The sequence below is a fragment of the Micromys minutus genome (genome assembly GCF_963924665.1).
Source record: "Micromys minutus genome assembly, chromosome: 1".
NCBI lineage: Eukaryota > Metazoa > Chordata > Mammalia > Rodentia > Muridae > Micromys > Micromys minutus.
Window position 1 is genome coordinate 79,887,176 of NC_137969.1, and position 27,712 is coordinate 79,914,887.

Sequence of the window (27,712 nt, forward strand, 5' to 3'; positions counted from 1 at the left end):
GATTCTTTCTTTGTTTTGAATATTCAGTGTTTTGACTATTGTGTGTTAGGAGGAGTTTCTTTTCTGGTCCAGCCTATTTGGAGCTCTGTAAGCTTCTTGTATGTTCATCGTCATCATGTTCTTAAGGGTAGGGAAGTTTTCTTCTATGATTTTGTTGAAGATATTTACTGGGCCTTTTAGTTGGGAGTCTTCGCCCTCTCCTATACCTATTATCCTTAGGTTTGGTCTTTTCATTGTGTCCTGGATATCCTGGATATTTTATGTTAGGAGCTTTTTGGTTTTTGTATTTTCTCTGACTATTGTGTCAGTTTCTATTTCCGTTTGCAATTCCTTCATCTGTTTGGTTGTGTTTTCCTGTAGTTCTTTGAGTGATTTTTATGTTTCCTCTTTAAAGGCTTCTATTTGTTTATATGTGTTGTCCTGTAAATGTTTAAGGGAGTTATCCACATGCTTCTCGAAGATTTCCATCATCATTATGAAGTATGATTTAAAGTCTAAGTCTTATTTTTCTGGTGTGTTTGGCAATCTACTACTTGCTGTGGTGGGAGAGCTGGGTTCTGATGTTGCCAGATTGTCTTGTTTTCCATTGCTTAGGTTGTTTCACTTTCCTCTTGTCATCTTGTTGTCTGCAATTATAGGTGATCTCATTGTCTCTGATTGGAGCCTGTCTCTCCTGTGGGTCTGAGGGCCCGTGGGCTCAGGAAGGAGATTGCTTCTGGGTGTCTGGCTTTTTATGGGCAGGCAGTGAGTTCTTATGGCAGAGACTCTTTTCTTTCTCCGTGGGCTCAGGTAGAAGAGCTCTTGTGAGGCTGTTCTGGGAGCTCAGCCGTTTGCAGACGAGTCCTGAGTCTTGATGGTGGTCACATGGTCCTCCTAATGAGCTGGAGAGGACCCAATCCCAGAGTGCACCACACTATCTGTCTTCCAAGAGCTCCAGGTGTTCCTTTCCAGGACAGCCTGTAGGGTGTGTGGCAAGCTCCCTGTGGGCTCAGATGGAAGAGAGGAAGGAAAAGGAATCTTAATGCTTCACTGTTCATCTCTCTCTGAGACTGTGTGCTTGTTCAGTTGATTCTTTCACTTTGGATGAACAAGCTACACTAGTTTATTTACCATCTCCCTGTTCATTAGATATGTTGATTTAATAACATTAGAAATATAAGTACTGTACTAAAGTTGCTCAGAGCTTTCCTTACTAGAGGAAAACCTAGCACTTATTAAAGTTAACATTTATTTTTCATTATTAGTCAAAGCTTTATTTTAAGCTTTCCTTTCATTTAGAGATTGTAGAATCCTCTGAATTATATCTGGCTCTCAGCAGTGACCCAGCATCGGCACCATGCTGTTCTTCACAGACCTTGTGCTTTTGATTTTGTGATTTTGGATGTGTATGTGGGGAGATATGTGCTGAAGTTTTTTTAGTTCTTTAGAACCATTATAATTGACTGTATATTTTGGACACATACTTTATTAGATTAAATAAAACTATCTTTGAGACAAGAGTTTGCTATGTAGACAAGACTGTCCTTGATCTACTTAATTCAGCTTCTTAAGTACTAGGATTACTAGCATTCCTTGCCATGCCTGACTGATTACACTTCTTAAAATGAATTACATGTCATTTGGAGTAATATGTCATCCCTTGAAAGTTAGAATCAAAGAAATTGAGTATTAAATGTAAGTTTAATTTTGAAAGTTGTTAGCTATCTTTTCTTCCTGTTCATTCATGTTGCATAAATTCTGTATTAGACTTCATGCCGAAATATTAAAGCAGCACCAAATGAAAAGGAGAATCAGTAATAGTGTCAGCCTTGAAGCCTCCCCTTAAGATGGACCCCAAGTAGGGCTGGTCACTGGACCTCCTTTCCCTCAGTCTCTTCTGCATTTTTGTCCTTGCAGTTCTTTTAGACAGGAACAATTCTGGGTCAGAATTTTTGACTGTGGGATGGCAACTCCATCCCTCCACTTGATGCCCTGTCTGTCTACTGGAAGTGGACTCTCCCCACTGTTGGGCATTTCATCTAAGGTCCCTCCCTTTGAATCCTGACAGTCTCTCACCTCCCAGGTCTCCAGTACTCTCTAGAGGTCCCCCACCTCCCACCCCCAGAGGTTGCATATTCCATTCATTCTGCTGGCCCTCAGGACTTCTCTTCTATCTCTCCCCATCCCATACTCAATTATGTTTCCCTTTTCCTCTCCCCTTCCCCTCTCTCACCCAGATCCCTCCCTCCTTCCCATTCTCTGCCTCCCATGATTATTTTCTTCTCCATCCCAAGTGGGATTGAAGCGTCCTCATTTGGGCCCTTTGGCTTGTTAACCTTGAGTTCTATGGATTGTATTGTAGGTATTCTGTACTTTTTGGCCGGTATCCACTGATTAATGAGTACACACCATGCATGTCCTTTTTAAACACACACACAGTTTTTAAACAAATACAGAAGAACAAGCTCATTTTAAAACATGAAAAACAAGCTGGCGGTGTTACACACCTTTAATCTTAGTAGTTGGGAGGTAGAGGCAGGTAGGTCTCTGAGTTCAAGGCCCAGTCTGATCTACAGATTGAATTCTAGGGTAGCTAGGGCTACACTGAGAAACCTTGTCTTGAGAAAATAAAGCACTTTGAAATGGTAGAAGATAGTACCCATAGGCAGCTATTCCACTTCAACGAGACGTGTCATCCTCATGTAATTGGTTTCAAAGTTGCTAAGGTACCTTAATTATCCAGATTTATAGCTTCATTCCTCCACTAAGGACCAAAGAAGAAAATTTCGATAATCTAGCAAAGAAGCAAGTATTCCCAGCTAACATCCCAGTTTGGCCCCAGAATTTAGCACTTGAGATGATGCTGAGTTTTTTGTTGCTAGTGGTCCTCAGATTGTTTTCCCACATGAACTTCTGTCATGCTGTAAAATTAAATCTAAACTTTCTTCAAAAAGAAGATGATATTTGGAAATAAGCTCTGAGATTTAAAATCATGGGTCCCTATGAGAAAGAACTTCCAGTGAGAGTGCCCCATGGAAGAAACTCTGTCTTGATGCCATAAGAGGTAAGAGGGTAACTGAACAAAAGTCAGACAAGACAAACTCAGACAGCTCACAGATGGTCTGCCTAGACACAACTCAAAACTGGGGAGCAAGTCATCCACATAAGGTCTTCCTCTGTTTGGACATGGAACCAGAATTTCCAACATTCTATAAAGAAATTTCCATCTCCTCCCCCACCCCACCCCCAGGCCCCAGGCCTCAAAGTACCTGGAGCCCTCTCAGAACCTCTGGTAATTTCATGTTTTCTTACCTCTTACAAACGCTTTAGAGCAAGAAAAGAAGTAATAACATTTCCTCTCATTCCTGTAGGTGTACCAACATTCGACCAGGAGAGACTGGAATGGATGTAACAAGCCGCTGTACCCTTGGAGACCCCAACAAATTGCCAGAAGGGGTTCCCCAACCTGCTCGCATGCCCTATATTTCAGACAAGCACCCTCGGCAAACCTTGGAAGTGATTAACCTTCTGAGAAAGCACCGAGAGCTATGTGATGTGGTGCTAGTTGTGGGCGCTAAGAAGATATATGCCCACCGCGTCATTCTGTCAGCCTGCAGCCCCTACTTCAGAGCAATGTTTACAGGAGAGCTGGCAGAAAGCCGGCAGACAGAAGTAGTGATCCGAGACATAGATGAGAGGGCAATGGAGCTACTGATTGACTTTGCATATACCTCCCAGATAACTGTGGAAGAGGGCAATGTTCAGACCCTCTTGCCTGCTGCTTGTCTCCTCCAGCTGGCAGAAATACAGGAAGCCTGCTGTGAATTCTTAAAGAGACAGTTAGATCCTTCTAATTGTCTGGGCATTCGGGCTTTCGCCGACACACATTCTTGCCGGGAGTTACTAAGGATTGCAGACAAGTTCACACAACATAACTTTCAAGAGGTGAGTTGTGGGTTAGGGAGATATCTCATTTGGTAAAATACTGAGTTCAGCTCCTGACAGCCAATTATAGGAGCCTCCATGGCAGGAGGCATCTGTAACCTCAACAAAGACAGAAAGATCCTGGGGCTTCAGTCTATCTGAAACAGTTTCAGGCTCAATAAAAAACCTTGTCTGTCTAAAAAAAAAAAAAAGTAAAGAATGATAGAAAAAGAAACCCAACATTGACCTTTGTCCTCTGCGTGGGGAAAGTGTATGCGTGTGCATGCATGCACACAACATGAATACACACACAAGTTGTACTAAGTGGTTCGAATATGTTTATAACTGTATAAATGGTGAAAGAACAGTAGGAGACCAGTGAGGTAGTTCAGTTGGTAAACCTGAGTTCCATCCCCAGAACATTGTCCTCTGACCACCACACTCATGTCACAGGGTGCACACACATACAGTAGTAGTGTTAGTAAATGCTTTCTAATTTAAGAGAATCATATGGATTTAATGCTCTCCTAATACCTGCCTTATATCAAATAAATAGATTGCTATAAATTCTAAGCCTGTTAGTGAGTTTAAAAAAAAAAAAAACAGCAAAGATTGTTTTTTTCTAATCATCTTCATGAAGAACTGATAATTAAGCCAAAACATGGTTTATATGTGCACCATAGAAGTGATTTCCTACAGCATTTCCCTCAAGATTAGATGGATTACTTAACAGGATAAGTTATGCACCATACTACTTGGTAAATTAAGAGTTTTTTAAAAAAACAAAACAAAACAAAAAAACCAAGTTTAGATAGTACCAAAAGTTTTCATTAAACTCACTGTTTTCCACTTACTCAGAATGGCATGAGACAGTAACATTAAACAATTCCTTTATGACCTTGAAATTAAAAAATATTTCTAAGTGACTAATTTAGAAAGGCTAAACATTAAAACATATTAATTTTATCACATACAGAATATTTCTGTAATACTAAGACAAAAGCCAAACATAAATTGAGTTAAATATTTGCAATTTGTATCACCATCAAAAGGTTAATGTACTTAATACATCATGAGTACCAGTAGATCCTACCCTTGAGTAGCAGAAAACTAGACAATATCTGAAAGTTTCCTTGTTTGTTCAAGATAACAGAAAGACAAATTAAAACTGCACTAAATTACTTTTTCTCCAGCTTTGTTTTTTGAGACCGTGTCTTACTTTTGAGCCCAGGCTAGCCTTAAACTCAACACCATTTATCCTCAGCCTCTTAAATGCTAGGATTATGAACACATGCACCATATATGGTTAAAGAACCACTTTCAGGTTACAGATATTCTTAAATGTAATCCTATACCCTCTTAGTGAGGCTATGGACACATAGGTATATTGCTGGTGTGAATAGTATGGGGAAATTTAACAGACTCTTATCAAAATTACTTTTTTTTTTTTTTTTTTTTTTTTTGGTGGCTTTGAACTCATAAAGATTTCTCCACCTCTTCCTCCTAAGTGCTGGGGTTAAAGGTATGTGCCACCACCTGGCTTCAAAATTATTCCTTACACCCACTTTTAAACTCAGTATTCTCTGGAAGTTATATTACACATACTGAAGAATTTGAGAACATATATTGGAATTCTGTGTTTAATATTGAACAGGAAACTCTTTCTATGGATATCTGCTCCTTGAGGTTAGGCTGAGATTAAAATTTAATTTAACAATGTAAGTAGGCTGTGTTCTAGTCCCTTTTAAAGGAAGAAATTGGTAGATTTATCTTTTTAAATATTTGAATCTTTTTAATATTTAAAACAGCTTCTTAAATGTAGTCAAATAATCTATACCAGTGAGAACTCCTGAAGTGAAGAGGGCCTTGCAGCCTTGCAGCCTTGTAGCTGTCCCTGTACTGAATGGTGGTTAGCATTTTAAGAAGACTCCCATAGAGCTGGAGCACTGAGTCAGCACTGAAGAGCAATGGTTGCATAAAGTCATTGTTTCTGATAGCTGGGTAGTGCTCCATTGTGCAAATATACCACAATTTCTGTATCCATTCATCTACTGTTTCCTAGGAAAATGGATGTATCTAGAGAATATCATCCTGAGTGAGATAACCCAGTCACAAAAGAACAGACATAATATGCAGTCACTGATAATTGGATACTAGCCCCAGAAAGCTCTGAACACCCCAGAAACAACTCACAGGCCATATGAAGTTCAAGAAGAAAGAAAGAAGGAAGGAAGGAAGGAAGGAAGGAAGTAAGGAAGGAAGGAAGGAAGGAAGGAAGGAAGAAAGGCCAAAAAGTGGAAGCCTCAGTTCTTAGGAGAAGAGAAAAAAAAACAATAAGTATAGCACCCTCTCAGAGTGGGGTAAACCTAGACCTTAAATCATTAGTAAACTCAAGAGCTGTGAAGATAACCTTGTGGCAATTTTTAGTGGTTAAAAATCATTGTTTAATCTTTACACACCAAGAAAATTTTGACTATGTCCGTGTTATGTTTTGCTTTACATACACTTTATGATCATTGTAAATAGTAAGATTTCAATCATACTATCAAACCTTTAAAAAAATCAAGTACTAACAAAAATATATTCATAAAGTTGTAAGAAGAAAAAAAAAGAGCAATGGTTGCTCTGGTAGAAGACTTGGGTATAATTCCCAGCACCTACATGGCAGCTCACAACTGCTTATAAATAACTCCAGCTGCAGGGTTCTGACACCTGACCTCTGTAGACACCAGGCATGCACATGATACACACATGCAGGCAAAACACATCATACACTTTTTAAAGGAAAGCTTAATATATATTGCATATATTTCCTACATATGTGTAGATCGTATGACCAGGAAGCTTCTAAAAATTAATATTAAGGTCATTGGCCTTAAGTAAGTAGAAGCATTTTGGAACTAGAAAATAATCAGATTAGTAATGCTGAGGAACCCAAGTTGAGCATGAACTGAAGCAGTGCTGCTTCAGCCTCCCAAGTGCTGAGATTCCTGGCATAAGCCACTGTAAGCACCTAATTTTGTACTTTATGACGAAAAAATGTTCCATTGTTTTTGCCATACTTTCTTTCTTTGTTCATTGATAGACACCTAGCCTGTCAGTAACTTGGCTGCTCTGAGTGCTGCAGTGAAAATAAATGTATAGGTGTGCTGTCTCCTGACTGATTCCTTTGGTTATGTATCTAAGTCGTGTAGCAGATCCTTCTCTTTATTTCTGAGAACTTGCATACCAGTTTCATAGATAAATGAATGGACATTCTTAGTAACCATGCATAAGAGGTCTTTCCTACCCTCATTTTTTCCCAGCATTTAGTTTTGTTTGTTTTCTTTATTATAGCCATTCTGACTATAGCAAGAGAAAAATCTCAGTGTAGACTTTGTGGTGGTTTGTAGTGCTGGGTATAAAACCCAGGGCCCTGCAAATGATCAGCAAGGTCTGTACCACTGGGCTACATTCCCCAGCCTGTTTTTAATATATGTATTAGAGGGGAAAAGTTATCTTCTGATGAAACTTTGAAAAAATGTTAAGGCCTTAAAGATACACAATACCAGCATTGTACTTAAAAGAAGAACCTGAGAACTACACAAGCCACAGTCAGGTACAACCATCCCTGAAGTCTTGCAGGCCACGGAGGCCAGAACTCTTGTTAGAATTAGGCCTGGACATTGGAGGACCACAGCACCCAAATAAAATACATTGCTTCCAGTTGCATATAAATTCTACAGCACAATTTGATGTGTAGATAGGTCCTGGTTTATGGGATACCCCCCTAAATCTGGCAACTCTTCCACAGAAAGTGAAGTGCAACCATGTTCATTTCTAGTTATCTGGCTAACTAATTACTAAGCTGAAGTGTAAAGGTTACCTCTTGACTATACTGGACCCTAAAAGTCAGATCATTTAAGTCTTGTGTTATGAAAAGATTATAAATAAGTATAGCCTCTGACTGCATCATTCTGTCAGTTGCATTTTTCCTGATGTTTTAAAGGAAAACATTCTAAATCAAATATTTAAAATATTATTAAGTCCTATCATATCCTGCTTTTTGATGAACAAGAAAAATAGCCCTGTCCCCAAAACAATCCATCGTGCTCATTAAAGGCAGCAGCAGGGAATCTGAACTTTTAACAGTATCCCTCCTGTGCTACCAGACATCACATGTAGTGTCAGAGAGAAACCACCTAGAGGGTAGCAATAGCTGCTTTCCTTCCTTACATTTTACCCTGCCTGTTACATCACGACAAACAGACTTACAAGACCTTAACTGTCCTGGCCACCTGTATAAGGAAGTCACCTGGTTGCCACGTTGTCTCCATTCTGATAGTTCTCTGCACTTGGGTAAAAGTAAGCATGGGTGTATTTCTGATTTCTCACTCAGTGTGGTCAAAGTAATTTTGTCCTTAATAGTTGCACTTGGTCTAATTTTTTCTTCATTATATCCATGCTTGCAGAGTTGGATAAAAGATCTTCATTCTTTTTAGAACTGAGTTCAAGATGTTTCTTCCCTTTTAGCAGCTAATCTTTTTCTGGAAGCTTTTCCTGGCATTTTCAATGTCTCTTATCATTCTGAAACTTTTACTTTAGTACGGTTATTCAGCTTATTTTGAATATGAATTTTTATTTTATTCATTAATTTCTTAAAGGGAAAAACACTTAAACCAAATAACAGTTTTGGAAGCTGTTTGTGTGTTTTCTTTGGAACTGTTTTTTTCCTCCTTGTTGTAAGCACCAATCCCATTGTGGTGCATGTTATTGACCTGTGACTTAAAAAAAAAAATAGAGAGAGGCAAAAATTGTGCTCATAGGTTTGTGTCCTTTTTTTCTTACCTAAATCTGAGCAGGTAATGGAGAGTGAAGAATTCATGTTACTTCCGGCCAACCAACTCATTGATATAATATCTAGTGATGAGCTCAATGTTCGGAGTGAAGAGCAAGTGTTCAATGCAGTGATGGCCTGGGTCAAATACAGTATTCAGGAAAGACGTCCTCAGTTACCCCAGGTAAGAAGCGGATGCTTCTCCAAGACATGCTTTTCTTCCGGAAGAAAAAGTATGTTCTTGTCTTACAGAAACAAAACAGGTCATGGCTCTCCTTATAAGCCTTTGATTTATTTGATTGCTCATGGTTTTGAACTCATTGCTTCTTTGCCTCCTGTCTGTTTTGGATTCATTCTGTTTGAAAAGCAAGAATGCCTCTGCTCCCATAGCTTGGAAGTCCTACGATACTTTGAACAGGAAGTGGATGAACTGAGGCTGAGTGATCACTAAGTGACGTGTTTAAGATTCATTCTGGTCATGACTGCAAATCGTCTCCTTATCCAGAGGAGATGCGTCCCAAGACACTTAAGAGATGCTTAAAACCTTCAAAGACTCTGTACTATGTTTTATTCAGTATATATATTCTGTGATAAAGTTTTATTTACAAATTAGGTCCAGTAAAGATTAACAGTAATTAATTATAAGCTGAATATTTATAGCAGTATACTGTAGTAAATGTTACTTAAAACTTACTTGTTTTTATTTCTGAAATTTTCATTTATTATTGTCTGACTAAAGTTGATGATCAGCAAGTGACAACACAGAAAGCAAAATTAAATATAAGGGAAAGTATTTTGCTTATGCTTATTTATTTTATTATTTTCTATGTACATCACGTGTGTGCCCGGTGTCGACAAAGGTCAGATTAGGGCTTTGGATTCCCTGGGATTGGATTTACAGGCAGTTGCGAGCATCTTGTACTTTAACTCCTAAGCCATCTCTCTAGCCCTGGAAAGTATATCCTTGAGCAATCTAACAGGATATACTAGTTAATGAACTTGCGTCCAATTATAGAAGAGCTCATAACGTTGTAAGCTAAAAGCCACATTTTAAAGTGATAGGAGCATGCTTTAGTTCTGTAACTAGTCTATGTAACGGAATTGATTTACTCTTTATGCTTTTCACCTTTCTTTACTTATGTCTTACTTACAAAGCACTTGGCTCCACAAGTCAGTAAGCATGAGTCATTACTCTCCCAACACAGTGTAATGGGAGCTCATGCCTTGATTGTATTTATTATCTCCTAGGTGCTGCAACATGTCCGCCTGCCTTTGCTTAGTCCCAAGTTCCTGGTGGGCACCGTAGGCTCTGACCCCCTCATTAAAAGTGATGAAGAATGCAGGTATGAGAGGGTGAGAAAAAGCAGCAACTAAGCATTCCCTAGTTCTGCTACTATGCTTACTGGTATTGGTGCTAAAATACTGTATTGCTTTTGCCAAAACCAGGGTTTTCTTGTGGGCTAGGGTCAAAAGGAGAAAGAGAGGACTGGATTCCCAGTATTTTGTTCTACTAGTTTTCCTGGTTGTTTTTTAATGTGTGGTGGTTATTGGAGTAGAGTTCTAAGTTTTGATGCAAGTTTCCCTTTCCAGAGTAAATCCTCTACAATTGTTTTTCTCGAGATAAATCTGTCCGCGAGTCTTTCTCAGTGATATACAATGTCTCACTAAGGACACTGTTTTACTTTGAAGATTGTGGATAGAGTTAAAGCCCTGCCTCTCCACAGGAGCTTTGGGAGTGTCATTGATAGAGCTAAATGAAAGCATTTCTAAATAGTCTTAGAAAGAAAATATGGCTGATTTAAAGAGCCAGTTCTACTCTGAACTACTCAAATTACACTGTTCTTTGTGCTGCCCCTTGACAAAAGGAAAATTGGAATTAACCCACATTCTACTATACAGGTAGGGATAGAAATCCATTGCGTTTTTTTCTGTGACCTCAATCTGGCCATTAATGAGAAATGCAACATTTGAGATTATGTTCGTCTTTCTAGTGTGAAAGGTATGGGTTCGGCAGGGAGTGGTAGCAAGATGGCCCAGTGGATGAAGTAGCTTGCCACCATGCCTGGTGGCTTGTGTTCAATCCAAAAACCCACATGGTAGAAGGGAACTGACTCCTACAGGTCCATGCTGTGACATTCAAATCTTACACACATCAGTAAATGTTAAATACAAAAAATAAAAAAAATAAAAAAGCCTCTAAATTGGTGAAAAGCAGGACAGAATAGACCACTAGCAATCCATTCTCCTTTGTGAATACATGTAAATTATACAGGCTGAAATATGAAGAAACAATACAGGGCTGCCCCTCCCCTAATTAAGCATACATCAGACTATATTAATGATCCTGCCATGGAAAGTAAAGTACTTGTGAAGTTACTTTTGAACAAAGTAGACTCCACCCTGCCTCAGAAAAGGGCTGTGTGCTCTCCTTCCGTCATCTGTACAATGGAGATAAAGTTGGAACCCATTTAGCAGGGCTAGTAATTACATAAATGTATATGTTGCAAGCTTAAAACAGAAACCAGAAGGTAGTAGTATTGTTGCTGTTACTTTGTGTTGGATGCTAAGTGTTCTTTGTGCTGCAGTCTGGCTAGGCACCCTTGATGGAGTAGAAGCTGACTGGTAGGAAACCGGCCTTTCAAGTTTGAAGAACCAGAAAAAGACTCTTGATCTTTAGTTTGACATTCTTTTATTAATTTCTGTTTTATTTTCTGTTGTAGGGTAAATAAATTAGGAGAAAAATACATTTTGGGGTGATGCTTAGCATTGTATGAGTAAATTACTCAGTGTAGTATAAATAGTGAGAAATTAGAGCAGTTGAGTGTGCATCTGCAATTGATGTATAAAGTATGAAGGAAGTATTAATCAGGCTCTGACTTTCCAAAAAGGTTCATATACAAAGTACCATGTATAATCTCTAGGCTGTTCTCGTAAAGGAACATTGGAAAATTTTTTTGTTCATGTCAGTAGTCTAGTTATATTAAGCCATTCATACGATACTAGATAGTTACCTTAGTATCAGCGACCTCAAGTATTATTTGGCACAGTTACCTACAACCCTTTCCTGATATTGTAGAACCTCATAAAAACTCACTAGAAACTTGTACTGACTGTACAAGCTGGTAATCAGGTGAGAACGCTGGGGGTGGGGGTTAAGATATTGCCTGCGCTACAGTTGTTGAGCTTTAATTTGTACTCAGGGTAGAAATGCCAATCAACTCAGAATTCATAGTGTGGTTTCTGTCATGATTTTCATGTTTGTGCCAATTTTCATACTGACTGGCATCAAAGATTTGGTTTGATCAGGCTTGTTTCCTTTTGCCAACATTTTTTTCTTAAACCATGGAGGGACTTGCAATGTTTTCCCACCATTTGGAATAAGTACAATGTTTCTTTCCTACAGAGATTTGGTAGATGAGGCTAAAAACTACCTCCTGTTGCCTCAAGAACGACCTCTAATGCAAGGACCAAGGACAAGACCACGAAAACCTATCCGATGTGGAGAAGTACTCTTTGCAGGTTTCAACCTTTCTTACTTGTTTTATTTAGGTTTTTGTTTGTTTGTTTGTTTGTTTGTATTATGGGTCTTTTGGTTTTGTTTTGTTTTTTGCTGTTAGTTTGTTTTTTGGTTTTTTTGGGTTTTTTGTTTTTTGTTTTTTTGCTTTGTTTTGTTTTTTTTGAGATGGAATGTCACTGTGTAGCCCAAGTTGTCTTGGAATTGTCTATGCTGACATAGTCCTCCCATTTCAGCCTTCTAGCACTAAGATTTTAAGTGTAATATACTAAATGTTCCAGATAGGCTTGAATTTTAGTTATACTGTGATCAAATATCTTCTTAATATCTGAATGATCATTTAGATAGTTATGATATCTGCTGTCATAAGAGTCACATAGTCACTCAACAGTGCTATTCTTCAAAAATAGTACTCTGAAAATCCCACCTAAAAACATTACACAATGTATGTTTGTAGTATGCATTCACCTGTATAGTTAATCACTATATAGGTTATATAAACCTATATAGCAAGTTACTTTGAATTACATGGAGTTGCCAAAAACATTATCTTACATAAAAAGACTTTACTTGGCTCTTTTGAAGTTGTTTGAGCTCAAGACAACCTGACATATTGGTTTACTACTACTGTTGCCCCAGCCTAGGGCCATTTTAGAATATAAGGTGTTTACTCTGATATTGAAATTCTTTGTATATGCCCAATTATGGAATTCACACTTAAGCAAATTACTATACACACATTTGCTGTGCTCTAGTACCAGGTGACTCTTCTGACTTAAACAATAATAAAATAAAATCATATCACATTGGGATTTGAAATAAAGTGAACGTTTAGGTCTGTCTAGAAGATGATTAATATTATTCCACTTTTAATGTGGTTCAGGAATCATTTAACACCATGTAGAAACTAGTATTAAAGTGTTTTAAGCTTAAAATAACCTTGGAGTTTTTTGTTTGTTTGTTTGTTTGTTTGTTTTTTAAGCTTTAGAGTCACTCATATTTGACTTGAAGTGGACATGATTTTGAAAGAAAACAAATTTCACATTATCGGCCATTACCACATATTCCCCCTTCCCCTGTGGTCACTTAGGAAAGGATGATGAAACTTGGCTTGGCAGTTTTCTAAATGTTACTCTCTGTATTAGCCTACCCAGGCTGCCAGAACAGAAGACTACAAACTGGGTAGTTCAGACAAAAGAAATGCATGTTCTCATAGTTCTGCAGACTAGGAGCCAAGATCCAGGTACAGCTCAGGGACCATTGCAGACTTTTGGTGACTTTAACTTGTCCTTGACCTGCTTCTGCATATACTTGTTTAAGCAGAACATGAAGTCATAAGGGGTTCTCTTAACCATTTCTGTTGCTCCCAGTTGGTGGTTGGTGCAGTGGCGATGCTATTTCCAGTGTTGAACGCTATGATCCCCAGACCAATGAGTGGCGAATGGTGGCTTCAATGAGTAAAAGGCGATGTGGAGTCGGGGTCAGTGTTCTTGATGACCTGTTATATGCAGTAGGCGGCCATGATGGATCCTCATATCTCAATAGTGTTGAAAGGTAAGGTTAATTTTTTAAAAATCCCTATTGTCCCAATGATTTTGTTTGAGGTATTAATTAAGAAACATGTGACTAATTTAGTGTATACATCTGTGATACCAATTAACAGTCTAGGGGCTGGAGAGATGGCTCAGTGGTTAAGAGCACTGTCTGCTCTTCCAGAGATCCTGATTTTGATTCCCAGCAACCATATGGTGGCTCACAACCATCTGTAATGGGATCTGATGCCCTCTTCTGGTGTGTCTGAAGACAGGGACAGTGTACTCATATATAATAAATAAATAAATCTTTACAAAAACAAAACAGTCTAGACTCCTTAGCATGACTCCTTTATGTTATGAACTGATCTTTCCCAGTTTCTCTGGTCTCTTCCCCACTGGACTCAGTCTCTCTAAGCATGCTGCTGCAGGTACAGCAAACTGCCTGCAGCTCCTTCAGCACACTGTCTTCTTTCCTCCTCCCACCCCCGCATGTACGCCCGCTCTTCTTCCCACTCTGGGATAGCTGTGCCCTTCAGACTTACAGCATTTCAATGTTACTTCCTGGCCAGAGACAAGCACTCGTCCCTCTGCTCCGACACACGTGGTTAAACTGCACACGGTACAATTGAGGTCCTGCCACACTGCAAGATACAGTGAGGGATTTTTCTTTTTATGTTTCTTTTTCTTTTTTAAATTCATCTGAATAGCCAGGAAGCTTCCACTTATTTTATTTAGGTTTCTTTCTTTCTTTTTTTTTTTTTTTTTCAAATTCCAACAGAAGCTAAATACACATGGAAACCAGTAAGCACTAGTTTTACACCAAAAGATAGGATCATTCCGATTTACTCCAATAAAAGTATGCAACCCTTAAGCAAAGCTTTTCTTCATTTAAAAGAAAAACAAAACAAAGTAAAAGCTATACAGTAGTCTTTTATTTGTTCATTGCACAAACAAGTTCTGCTTTCAGAACTCTTCACTCTGTAGGCATTTTTACAATGTAAGATCCCCACTTTTGTTTTCTATCCCAAACACTCAGCTTCTTTAAGATGCTGTAGAAACCAGTATTTCTGCAAAATACACTGGCTTTTTTATTTGTAATTAAAATTTCTAACACCAAAAACAAAACAAAAACCAAAAAGTCCTCTACTTATGATGGTTTTTGCAGCTGAGACTATCCCTTGGTTTTGTAGCTGCTTTAAAGCAGACTGCAGATCTGTCTTAATGTGTATAAATGCACACAGCAGAGTACTCTATATCAGCAACTTGGGGAAAGAGATTTGGGAAAAAATACATGTGCTGATGAGTTCCAAGGAAACAAACATGGCCCAGTGCACATGAGGCTGAAATACCTCAATGAGATACTTTTTTTCATTAAGATTTCTTTCTCATGGTTGTAAATTTTTTTGTAACAACCATCTGGTTATTAGAATAAGTCTGACAGTGCTCTGGAACAACAGTGACTATAGCAAAGCTAAGTTTTAAGTGTTATTTATACCTGTTACATTCACTCTCACCCTCCATACTGATGACAGATGTCAGAGGCAAAACCCAGCACACACACAAAGACCACACTGAGCCTCACCCGTGGTTCCGAGTCAGTAAGCGTTTGAGTGCCCAGTGTCCTTCCTTCACATCTCAGTAAGATGCTGGTGCAGTGTAGCAATCTGCAAAACACCTTCTTTCACTCAGTCTGCAGAAGACATCTCTTTTTTTTTTTTAAGTTCTAGGATACAAATGATTAAAATAAATCCAGGATGAACAAGTTTCAAAATGCACAGTGTTCTTTGCATGAGTCCATTTCTTTAAACTCTGAAAGAGTGGTAAAACAAGAAAAGAAAATAGCTGCTGCATTCTCTGGTCTTCTCCATTTTGCTGGTCTCTGCTCTTATTACTCTGACCTGTAAGGACGGAGGTGATCCTGCCGTGGGTGAGCTGTTCCTGCAGGTGCTGCATAACTTGAAGATGGTGGCTTTGTTCTTTGGAGTCTACAAATGACTAAATATTTGTAGCTTAACAATTAAGCCAATATATATCAAAATATCTTAAAATAACTAAGGTGTACATAGAAGCAAACATATGAACAACCAACGTTAGACGAATTTAAAAATAAGAAAAAAGAAAGTCAGAGAGGTGAGTGGGGTGTACACACCTGTGATCCCAACACTCGGGAGGCAGAAGCAGAAGAGTGGAGGGTCACTGGTTAAGGCCATTCCAAGCTACACAGTGAAACCCTGTCTCTAAGAGGAAAAAAAGAAAATTGTGCTTTTAAATCAAGAAGTTATAAAGAGTGGTACATTTACACAATGGAGTACTACTCAGCTATCAGAAACAATGACTTAACCAAATTCTTTAGAATTTCCATCTAGAGAATATCATCCTGAGTGAGATAACCCAGTCACAAAAGAACAGACATAATATGCAGTCACTGATAGTGGGATGCTAACCCCAGAGGCTCGCACTGCCCCAGAAACAACTCACAGACTGTGTGAAGTTCAAGAAAAAAAGAAAACAACAACAACAAAAAAAAACAAAACATTATGCTCAATCCTTACACACCAAGAAAACGTTGACTAATTCCGGGTTACATCCTGTTTTACATGTACTTTTTGCTCATTGTAACTAGTAAGACCTTAATGCAGAGTATCAAACCTTAAAAAAAAAGAAAAAAAAAAAAAAAAGCCAAGCACTGACAAAAATATATTTGTATACATTTATGCAAAAATGTTTAAAATTTTTTTCTTTTATCTTTGTTTTTTAAAATAAAGTTTAAAAAAAAAAGAAGTTATAAAGAGCAACAAAAAAAATCTAGATAAAAAAACAGGAAAAAACTGTAAGGAAAGAAAAAGTAATTAAATTTTAAAAGGTAAAAATGGATATAGCTACAAAGTGAGGGTAACGTGGTTGTTGTCTTTTTGGTTTTTCAGTGGTTAAGGGGTCCTGTACATGCTAGATAAGCACTCTGCTGTTGGCTATATGCTCAGCCTTGTAATTCCTGTTTCTAATTATCAAGGTATCAGAAAAAACCTAAGAATTCATGAGAATGTGGTTAAGGGACTGGAATGATATGGCTCAGTGGTTAAAGACACTGTTGCCCTTCCAGAGGACCCATGCTAAGAACTCTCTCACCCTCACAACTATCTCTTAATTCTAGGTTTGGGAGCTCCAGCACCCTCTCCTGGCCTCTGTGGGTACTGCACCCATAAGCACATATACAGATATGTGTGTGCACGCACACACATAAATGTATGCAATATATGTGTGTATATATATATATATATATATATATACATACACATAAAATTATTAAAAAAGATCAAACAGTGTATGGTACATTACAATGTAACAAAATAGCTCAAAGAAAAAAGAATCTACAGTTGTATTAATGAAAAGAGATCTCAAAATACATCAAAGGAGAAAACTACATGGTATTATTTATGTAAATAAAACATTTTTGCATTTAAATAAATACAGATGTGATTTACATTTTATTGCAAAGGCTTAAGGTATACGTGCCAAATTCAAATGGGAAGAGACTAGAGTTGAAGTGGGATTCTGTAGCATTCTGATTTTTTTAAAGGGAAAAAAATATATTCAAAATAAAGGTTAAAAATAAATGTAAAAGGATAAATTAGGCAGGGATGTAGGTCTGTAGCACACTTACTATCATAAGGTCCCTAAGTTCAGTCCCCATTTAAATGCTTTGATTGTTAAAATAACCTGTGTTTGAGGGAAAGAACAGTCCTAAAATAGAAATATATGCGTATATGTTTGAAATATTATAAGCACAGCCAAGCTCTACTATGTAACACAAACTCTTAATGTGTTCTTTGCAGATATGACCCTAAGACAAACCAATGGAGCAGTGACGTGGCCCCTACAAGCACCTGCAGGACAAGTGTTGGCGTGGCAGTCCTTGGGGGTTTTCTATATGCTGTGGGTGGACAGGATGGTGTCTCCTGCCTCAATATAGTTGAGAGGTGATTTCTTTTTAATCATAGTCATTTTAAATTCTTTGTAATGGAAATACGGTGTTCTTTTTGCATTTTTAGTCCTAAATGTCCTAGAACTTACAATGAGAGAGAGGGAGGGGTCAGAAGATGACTTTGTGGAATTGGTTCTCTTCTACTATTTTATAGCCCCCACACATATCTCTTCTTTAATTGATAAAAATACATTAGTGGTGAACATGACTATTTAACTATTTAAACCACATAGAATGGCTAAGGCAAGCTAATTAGCTGATGTATTACCCTACATACTTCAGGAGTTTTGCTGAAAACAGTTTTTACCAAATTTTCAAATACATAACATAATAGCTACTCACCGTGTTGTACTTTAGATTTCTTGAACGTATTTTTGACTAGCATCTCTCTGATCCTGCCAACCCCTCACCCAGCCCACTGAGAGTGGAACCCTCTACTGTTTGCTTCTATAAATTAGACTGATTTTCGATTCCATCTTCAAGATCAAGTGGAATTTTTCTTCCTGTGTCTGATTTATTTCGTTTAACAAAATGTCCCCCCACATTCTAAATGACAAATTTGTGGCTTTTTAAAAAGCTGAATAGTAGATATGTATGGCTGTGTGTGTGTGTACTTTTTTTATGTTAAGCTATGACAAATGGTTGTACCCATTTTATCTCTTGTGATTTCAGACCTGTAGAAGTTGCTTGGGCAATAGGAGTATGTTTTCCCTCTGCAGGTATGATCCAAAGGAGAACAAGTGGACTCGGGTGGCTTCTATGAGTACTAGAAGGCTAGGAGTTGCTGTGGCTGTGTTGGGAGGGTTCTTATACGCTGTAGGTGGCTCTGATGGGACATCTCCACTCAACACAGGTTAGTCCCTCAAAGGCAGTCTGTGTTCCAAACAGCACATTTTCCTGAGGGTGGGGGAAATTACCTCTATACTAAGTATTAAAAGCTATATTCATTCTCCCACTCCTCTCTGATCCATCCCCAGCTCCTCATTTAGTTCCAACTTTATTTTGTCTTCTTTCTCTTTGTTTTTGTTTTTTAGTAACCCATTGACTCTAATTTGTGCTGCTCATATACTCATAAATGTATTCTATATCTTTTGAAAGAAAATTTTAATTTTCTCTGTAGGAAAATGTAGTGTATAACTTCTAATATGTTCCCCCCCCCCAAAGTTTTCTTTCTGTACATACCTTATAAGCTGCTAGAAACTTATAGTGAATTTTTAAAAAGTCTGGGCCTGCAGAGATGGCTCAGTGGTTAAGATCACTTGGATAAGAACAGTTCTTCTTGCAGAGGACCCAGGTTCACTTCCTAGTACCCACATGGTGACTTACAACTGTCTGTAACTCCAGCCCCAGCGGTTCTACTGAATACACCAGGCACGCGCATAGTGCATATGCAGACATGAGGACAAGGCACTTAGACTTAAATAGATAAATAAATAAATAGGCCACAACTTAAAAAACAAAACTCTACTTTCTAAATAGAGTGAGTTCCCTACCTCTCATAATCACCACTTCCCCTCAGTAAAAGAATTCTTTTCATATAAGAATAAGTAGAACCTTAGAACTACAAGCTTTGCCTTTTCTGTCTAGATCAGTGGTTCTCAAACTCCCTAATACAGCAATCCTTTAACACAGCTCCTCATGTTGTGCTGACTCCCAACCATAAAGTTAATTAGTTACTACTTCACAACTATTATGAATCTGACTGTAAATATCTGATATGTGATTCCCCACCCCCAAAAAGGGGTTGTGATCCACAGGTTGAGATCACTGGTCTAGACATGATCAGTATTTTAATCTAAGGATATTGTCGGTGGCGCACCGTGAGACTCACTGTCATGTACTTCAGTGGATCACTAGGCAAGCTAGGCAAGCTAGGCATGGGGAAGTATGGCAGTAATCCCAGCACTTCGGATACAGGGACAGAGAATCATGAGTTTGAGGCTGGGATACATAGTGAGTTCTAGGCTAGCACCATATAGTAAGACTCCACCAAAAAAAAAAAAAAAAAAGGCAAAACATGAATAAATAATTGAGTAAATTATATCAGGATTATAAGAGTACAAAAGCTATCTAATTATAACAATAAATTTTTAATACTAAACTTTTTTTAAGTCATAATGAAGTTCCACCCTATTAGAAGATAAAGAGAGTGCATGTAATTTGTTATGTGGCCACAACTAGAAGTTAATAAATGCCCTATCCTCAGAAGATGACTGTAAGAAACTGGTTCCTGATCAGATGGTTTACTGAAAATAAGTGTTCTTGCAGTTTTAGTGGCTGTGAAAAAGGAAGCTGGTGCATGCTCACCCCCTGATCTTTCTTTTCACTGCAGTGGAACGCTACAACCCTCAGGAAAACAGGTGGCACACCATAGCGCCTATGGGGACCCGAAGGAAACACCTAGGTTGTGCAGTGTACCAGGACATGATCTATGCTGTGGGAGGGAGAGATGACACTACAGAGCTTAGCAGTGCTGAGAGATACAACCCCAGAACTAACCAGTGGTCTCCCGTGGTGGCCATGACATCCCGCAGGAGTGGGGTAAGTGCCAGCTACTGGGAGCTGTGAACTTTGCAAGCAAGCACTGAGTGAGAGGGAGTGTGTAAAAGAAATTCCCTAAACAGTAAGCTTGTAGGACACTGCGAGGTGAAGTGCTGATGTCCATGTGTGGTAATTCCAGTGTCTCAGCTGTCAAGGTGCTTTTAGGCAAAACAAGAAGAAAAAAAAAAAAAAAAAACAAAGAGCTTGTATTTCTTAAGATTGCTTTTAATTCCAGTAGCTAAATATTTTCTATCCATTCATATATATATATATATATATATATATATATATATATATATATATATATATATATATATATAATTGTATAGCTATTTTTTTTTATTTATCTTTCACCAGCTATTTCTCTGGATGGTATCTTTCCTATATCATCCCCTATTTAACTTCTGTATTATAGCACTAACTATTCCTGTGCCATATTTCTAGCTAATTTTTTCAAGTAGACTTTGTATACTGATACAAACAATAAACCATATCTGGCCCTTCTACAAATCTTCCAAAGGTGGTTTGGTTCTGCCCCATCTATAATGTAGGCCACATCTGACTGACCTCTTGTCATAGTCTCAGCTACAAGTGAATGACTGATCACTAAGAGATGTCCAAAATGGAAGATAAAATTCACCTTCAGGAGTGTTTGTCTCGGTGAAACCTAACCAGCAAACGTTAATTGTGGCAGGAGTCCATCAGTGTAGGACACATACTTGACAGGAAAAAGAAGCAAACTGCACCTAGAGATTCCCTAATCTGAGGATAAAAAGGAGCAAACTCTGATTTTCATACATTAAGGGGTCTCATTGAAAGACACCGTCAAGTCTCGATTTATTACTGGGAGCGAACAGGCTTTTAGATATATTCCTGTTACTCTCACTGTCCATCTTGATTACATTTTCACTCGTTTAGAAGGCAAACTGTTTACAGGATTCTTCTCCTGGAGCTCTCAGTGTCTTCAGTGAGGATGTGCTGTGGCAGTGCTATGTGACGGAAGCACGAGGGAGAATGGGCTTAATGCACATAGTTACTGAGCCCCATATACTGTTCAGAGGCTAACAGTTTCTCCAGTATTACAAGAGCCTAGAGGACATTCATTAGGAGATGGGGAAATGTAAAGGTAATGCCAAACTTGGTGGCCAGATTTCTGAAAACCTGAGTATCATCACAGACCTAAAACCTGTCTTAGGCAGAATGGAGGCTTAGAAGTTTCTGAACAGGAATGATATGTTTATGTTTGTGTTTTTAATATTTTAGTAGCAATGTAGAAGATGGATTAGAGTGGGAAAACCAGAAGTGAGAGCAGTTTGGAGGTGCTTGTTCATACCGAGTGAATAGTTTTCTGCATTTTACAAGTGCATCTGACTCTTGTGCACTTCTAATGGCTCCCATCATTTCAGAGATTGCTGCTTTTCTCCCTGAAGTCATGTAAAGTAGAGTCTAAGAGACTTGAGTAATCTACCTAGAAACAGTGAAGTCCCCAGTGTTTTCCCACTTCTCCGGCAGCCTCTGTGCTTTGCTCCTACAGGTCGGCCTGGCCGTGGTCAATGGACAGCTCATGGCAGTAGGGGGTTTTGATGGCACAACATACTTGAAGACCATTGAAGTTTTTGACCCAGATGCCAATACATGGAGGTAACCTTTAGACTTTTCCAAGTCTTTTCATTCCTAACTTAAAGTCATAGGCTTGGGAAAGATCATGGCCACCAAAAATGGGATACCAACATACTGACATCCTCATGTGGTTTCCTGAAGGGAGCTGAAGTAACCCAGATATGATGATGATTTTAACTTGGTTGTTCTAAAGTATCTGATAAAAATATTCTTAAGTTCTTCTAATAACCATCTCATTTTATGTAAGTAGAGGTGAGAAAAGCAATGAGGAATATCCTTTCTATTCCCATCATATCCTGCTGGGGAAACCAACACATCAAAGAATAAAAGTATGTATAAATAAGCTGGTGCCGTCATGAGACTCGGAGCCAGGATCTGCAGTTCGCAGCCTGGGTATGCAGGCTCTTGTATTTTGAGAAGCCTTCTTTGTAGGGAATAAAATGTAGTTACTTTCAAAACACTATTTTGAAACCTATTCCTCCTTTAGCTTTTAAAAGTATATTGATATAGGTTTGAAATCTGTTTTGAAGTTCATTTTTAGATAGGAAGCTGCATCTTATTTTTGATAGGTTAACTATGTTAAACTTCCTTTTATAGATTTAGTTTTATGCTGTTTGTAAGTCCTCAGGGACAGGGCTGGGCACAGTGGTAGAGTCCATGCCAAGCTGGATGAGAACCTGGGTTCAGTAGTGCTTTTTGCTCCAACATTACATTTTTCAGGATGATGCTTATGTTCTGGTCCCTGAGGAAACAAAAGTGAAGACAGATTCCTGGCAGTGCCAGTGTTGGCACTGTAGTGTCATACTAGGTGAAGTGCTGTGTGACTAGCAAACAAAGGCGGGTGAGGAAGACAGGGAGGCCTGTCTGCAGTGCGCCACAGAAGCCTTGCTAGATCAATAAGAGGGTAAGGACCGAGAAGAGCAGATTTGCACAAGGAAGAGCCTCCCGTTCATGGAATGTTTACTTCTTTATACAGTTTCGTTCTGGTTTGTTTTGGTTTTGGTAGAAATTTATAGCACGCATAATTAAAGAAATAGCTATAACTACTTCTGTCTCATAATCACTGTAATTTGTATGTGGAGTTTTGTCAGTAACCATCATTAAAATTAGTAATGTGTGATGAATAATGTTCATGAAGGTCTTAAAAATTATCTATAGATTGATAATGTAATCTGTGATATATGTGTACACCTATAATCTAAAAACATTTGTTGGTTTGGGTTTTTTTTTTTTTTTTTTGTTTATTTTGTTTCATTTTTTGAGACAGGGTTTCTCTGTGCAGCCCTGGCTGTCCTGAAACTCTTTAGACCAAGCTGGCCTCAAACTCAGATCCACCTGCCTCTGCCTCCTCAGTGCTGGGTTAAAGGTGTGGGTTCTATTCCCAGCCTAAACTTATTAATTTTGTTTTTGTTGTTGGCTTTTTGAAGCAGGGTTTCACTATACACCAAGCTAACTTTGAACTACTCTGCAGCCCAGGCTGCCCTCGAACTCACAGCAGTCCTCCTCCTCAGTCTCCTGAGTGCTGGGATTATGAGCACGGGCCACCATGTTTGGTTTGTTGTTGTTGTTTGGTTTTGGGTTGTTTGTTTTGCTTTTTAAGAAAGTATCCCTCTATAGCCTGGGTTGGCTTAGAACTCTATAGGTCAAGGCTAGTTTTAAGCTGAAATAATCATCCTGCCTCATCCTTCCATGTTTGATGACTATGTGTATGTATTACCATACCTGGTGCATATTCCAAATCAATTTTATTTCATTGCTAAATAAGGAGCTAGTATTTTCCCCTAAAAGTCTTTAACTTTGAAGATGATCTTGTTCACATATCACAAACTAAATGCTACTTTATAGATGATACTATATAAATGATATTATATAGACAAGGGAATAAAAACAAATAACTGGTGGGTTGGGAAGAAAAAGCAGTTTGTAAAGCTTCTGTAAGCATAAAGACTTGATTTTAACCCACAGAACCCACACAAAAAGCCAAACGTGGTGGTATGCATCTGTAATAGCAAAGCTGGGGAGGCAGGTTCAAAACAGATCCCAGGGCTCCCTGACCAGTCAGCCAAGCCTACATGATGAGTTCCAGGCCACCAAAAGACCCTGTCTCAAAAACCAAACAAAATGATGTCTTCTGAAGAATGACATCTAAGGTGACCTCTGGTCTCCAGTCATATGTGCACCTGCACACAATATATTATTGATACACAAAAAGAAAGGAAAGGAGAGGGGGGGAGAGAGGGACGAGGGAAGAGAGAAAGGAAGGGAGGAGGAGAGAAGAGGAATGGAAGAAAAAATTGAACAGCTTGGCTTGATGCTCATACCTATAATCCCAGCCCTGTGGAAGCTAAGGCAGGAGGATTGCGATGAATTTGAAGCAACCAGGGCTGGAATGAGAACAGCTCAAAAATGAAATAGAAAAATCAGAAATAATAAAGGCAATTCAGTGGTGCACACCTGCAATACCAGCGCTTCCACAGCTGTGGGCCTGGGGAGAGCATAGCAAGAGAGAGAAGACAGTAATTAACTAATTAATAATTGAGAGGTTTTAGGCAAGGAGAAAATGTAACTGGGAAAATAGATAGCTGTGCATAAAATTAGACACAACAATGTAGAACATAATGATTTGTGTTTTGGAAGCCAGTCTAGGGGCAAATCTCTAGTGCAAAAGGGCGGGCCAGCCTCATACATCTGAGAGCTTTTCAGTCATAGTCTGAGTTCCTTCTGTTACTTGCCTGTGTTCAGTTTGCTTCTAACTATGGCAGAGATGTATGAAGCTGAAAATGGTGTGACTGATGTCTTCATTTAGAAGGAGCAGTGCTTTTTCCAGTTAGAAAGTATGCCTTTGTTTTTCTCTTTGCAGGTTATATGGAGGGATGAATTACCGTCGGCTAGGAGGTGGTGTAGGAGTTATTAAAATGACACACTGTGAATCCCATATATGGTGAACACAGAAAAAAACTTGCATACGCTTCTTTATATTTGGAAGAGCCTTGACTTCGAAGCTTGTACAGCTCGAGAAACAATAGAACAAACTTTATTCTTTGCCGGTGCCTCAACATTCAGAGAAACCAGTCTAACGACGGACTCACCTGCAAAATGCCACCTTTGCACAATGCCTCTCCGCTCTGTGCAGAAGAGTATTTATTTTGGCTTTAATTTATCATGGAGTTTTGATGGAGATTCATTTGTTTTGTTGGTTTGGGTCTTTTGGGCTTTTGTTGTTGTTACGTTGTTTTTAATTTTTTTTTTTAACTTATCCTTCCTACCATGAAAAAAAGGAGAGGGGAAAAAAGGCAAATGTTCCAAGCTGCAAAATTTACTTTGCTTTCCAGGTTTGGGGTTGATTTCTAAAAGTACTGATAAGGGCAGAAGGGCTCTGTGTGACCTGATGTTATTTCTATTAGACACTGTCCATCTACAAAGATCGACAGCGATGAAGGTAAAGTGTTAGTATATGCGCTAGTTACCATTTTGCGCTCAATATTAGGGCACTCCAAATGTAAAGGGGGCTGCAGATGGCAAGAGCGTGTGCTGCTTTTGCAGAGGACCCAAGTTCAGTTCCCAGCACTTATATCTGGCAGCTCACAACTGTGTGTAATTCCATCTAGAGCAGTGCTTCCCACCCTTCCTGATGCTGCGACCCTTTAATACAGTTTCTGTCATGGTGCCCCCAACCCTAAAATTATTTTTGTTGCTACTTCATAACTGTAATTTTGCTACTGTTATGAATCATGATGTAAACATCTGATTGCAGGATATTTGATACTCGACCTATGTGAAAGGGTTCTTCAGCACACACCCCACATACACACACACACAGAGGTCACGACCCACAGGTTGAAAACTGCTAAGCTAGCTTATTCGGGTTTTTTTTTTTCCCCGTCTGTAAGTACCCATATTTCTTACATTCATATACATACAAACAAACATATAACCATCAAATGTAAGTAATTAAAAATGAAATTTATTTTAAATGTAAAAGAAAAACAGAATAAGAAGACATCTCACTAATAGGACAACTAGGAAGGAATATTAAATCTATAAAAGCAGGACTCAGATGCTGTGACCTGCACTCACTGGTGAGCATTTATATCTGTCTAGCCCAACTTTCTTTCTACCCCATTTCCCATTTTTCCTGTAATTCATTGTTTCGGCCAGATGTACCTGGGTCTCCGATTACTGCCTCAGAAACCCGGTGAGTTGTGCTGACTGTCACCACCTTGCAGCTTTCTTTCCTGTCGCCTTTTTGCCACCAAGGAGCAGTGGCCTCTCTCCAGCAGTGAATTCTGTTTTTCACTTCACACTGGATGTTTCAGCCTGGTGACTCTGAGGTGACTCTTAGTAACACCAAAGGAAGATCTTCATGTTAGCAGCACCTGTGTAGGAACTACAAGCCAGCCAGACGAAGCACAGGCAGAGCTGACGTCCTTCATCTCAGAAGGCCACTGTTATTCTGTCTCTTAAGCTGCACTTTCTGATGAAAGGTTGAAAATTTTAGGGAAAAATGAAAATTTTAGTGCCTAAGGTTCCCCCCCCCATTATAGTCATAGACAGACTTTTTCTCCATCAATGTATTTTGCAGGAAAACTTTTGAATGAGACTTTAGCCACAACCAAAAGGAATAACCTTTACCTTCTCCCTCTCCCCTGGCACCTTTTGTGTTTACATTTAAACATCATTTGCACCTTTTCCAAGGAAAAAAATAAGTATTTGGTAAACAATTGTTTACATGTATCATTTATGCTTTTTTCTAGCATGTATAACTTTTTAAAATAAAGGTAGTATTTACCATAAATGTTTTAATTTTTAACATTTTTCTGGAGTTTTTTGTTTTGTTTTACTCTGTGTGTGTGTGTGTGTGTGTGTGTGTGTATAAGGGATAGTGTGGAGCATGCCATGGCACCAGAGGACAACCTTTAGAAGTCGGTCCTCTCCTTCCATTATGTGGATTTCAGGAACCAAACTCAGTCCATCAGGCTCAGCAGCCGTCTCCTTGAAGCTGTCTCTCCAGTCCTAGTTACTGCTGTTTGGTACTTCTGACATCACTGATTATGTGGGTCTTTGTTTTTGTATCTTATATTACTTGTATATAAAATTGCAGTGCTTCATCCTGACAGTGACACAATTAAGACTTCTCACTATGTATCTGTAACCAAATCTGTAAACGTATCTTTTTGTCTGTAAGAGTCTTACGGTTTTGGACTGAAATGACTTATCATCTAGTCCAAACCCATTTCATACAGTCACTTACATATAAATGCCAAGGAAGTCTGCTGACATATTTAATAATAGAAATGCTATTACACCCCATTTTACCAAAGTCCTACTCTTTTTTTATGCCAGACCACCACTAGAGTTATCTGAAACACGGCCTACAATAAATACAGTAAGGCTGATACAGTTCAAATCAAGAATATCTCTCAGAGGCCCATATTAAAACAAAAGAAAAGGATGTTTCTCTAAGTCCGAATTCATAGGAAAAGAGAACACAGTTCCCGGAAGGATTGAGATGAGGCCCTGCACATGCTGCTGTGAGTTCACATGAGCTTGGATCATGTTGATTTAGGTGATGATCTTCAGCATTAGCTACGACCCTTTAATACAGTTCTTCATGTTGTGACCCCCAATCATAAAATTATTTTTGTTGCTTCTTTATAACTATAATCTTGCTACTGTTATGAATTGTAATATCTGTGTTTTCTGAGGTCTTAGGCAACCCCTGTTAAAGGATCCTTCAAACCCCAAAAGGGTCAGAACCCACTGGTTAAGAACCACTGATTTAGGGCTGGCTGGAGAGATGG

General features: G+C 38.7%; 1 protein-coding gene across 2 annotated transcripts in view; it reads left to right on the forward strand.

Moving 5' to 3' along the window:
* KLHL20 (kelch like family member 20) overlaps positions 1–26,832 on the forward strand; it is a 42,142-nt gene extending 15,310 nt beyond the window's left edge. For both annotated transcript variants that reach the window (XM_080915032.1, XM_080915033.1), the window contains exons 3-12: positions 3,351–3,924; positions 8,745–8,903; positions 9,968–10,062; positions 12,123–12,238; positions 13,604–13,787; positions 17,602–17,745; positions 18,470–18,603; positions 20,083–20,291; positions 21,826–21,932; positions 24,772–26,832. In XM_080915032.1, coding sequence (XP_080771158.1) covers positions 3,351–3,924; positions 8,745–8,903; positions 9,968–10,062; positions 12,123–12,238; positions 13,604–13,787; positions 17,602–17,745; positions 18,470–18,603; positions 20,083–20,291; positions 21,826–21,932; positions 24,772–24,856 — 1,807 coding nt within the window. In that variant the 3' untranslated portion in view covers positions 24,857–26,832. The remainder of the gene's footprint in view (positions 1–3,350; positions 3,925–8,744; positions 8,904–9,967; positions 10,063–12,122; positions 12,239–13,603; positions 13,788–17,601; positions 17,746–18,469; positions 18,604–20,082; positions 20,292–21,825; positions 21,933–24,771) is intronic.
* Positions 26,833–27,712: the final 880 nt, after the last annotated feature.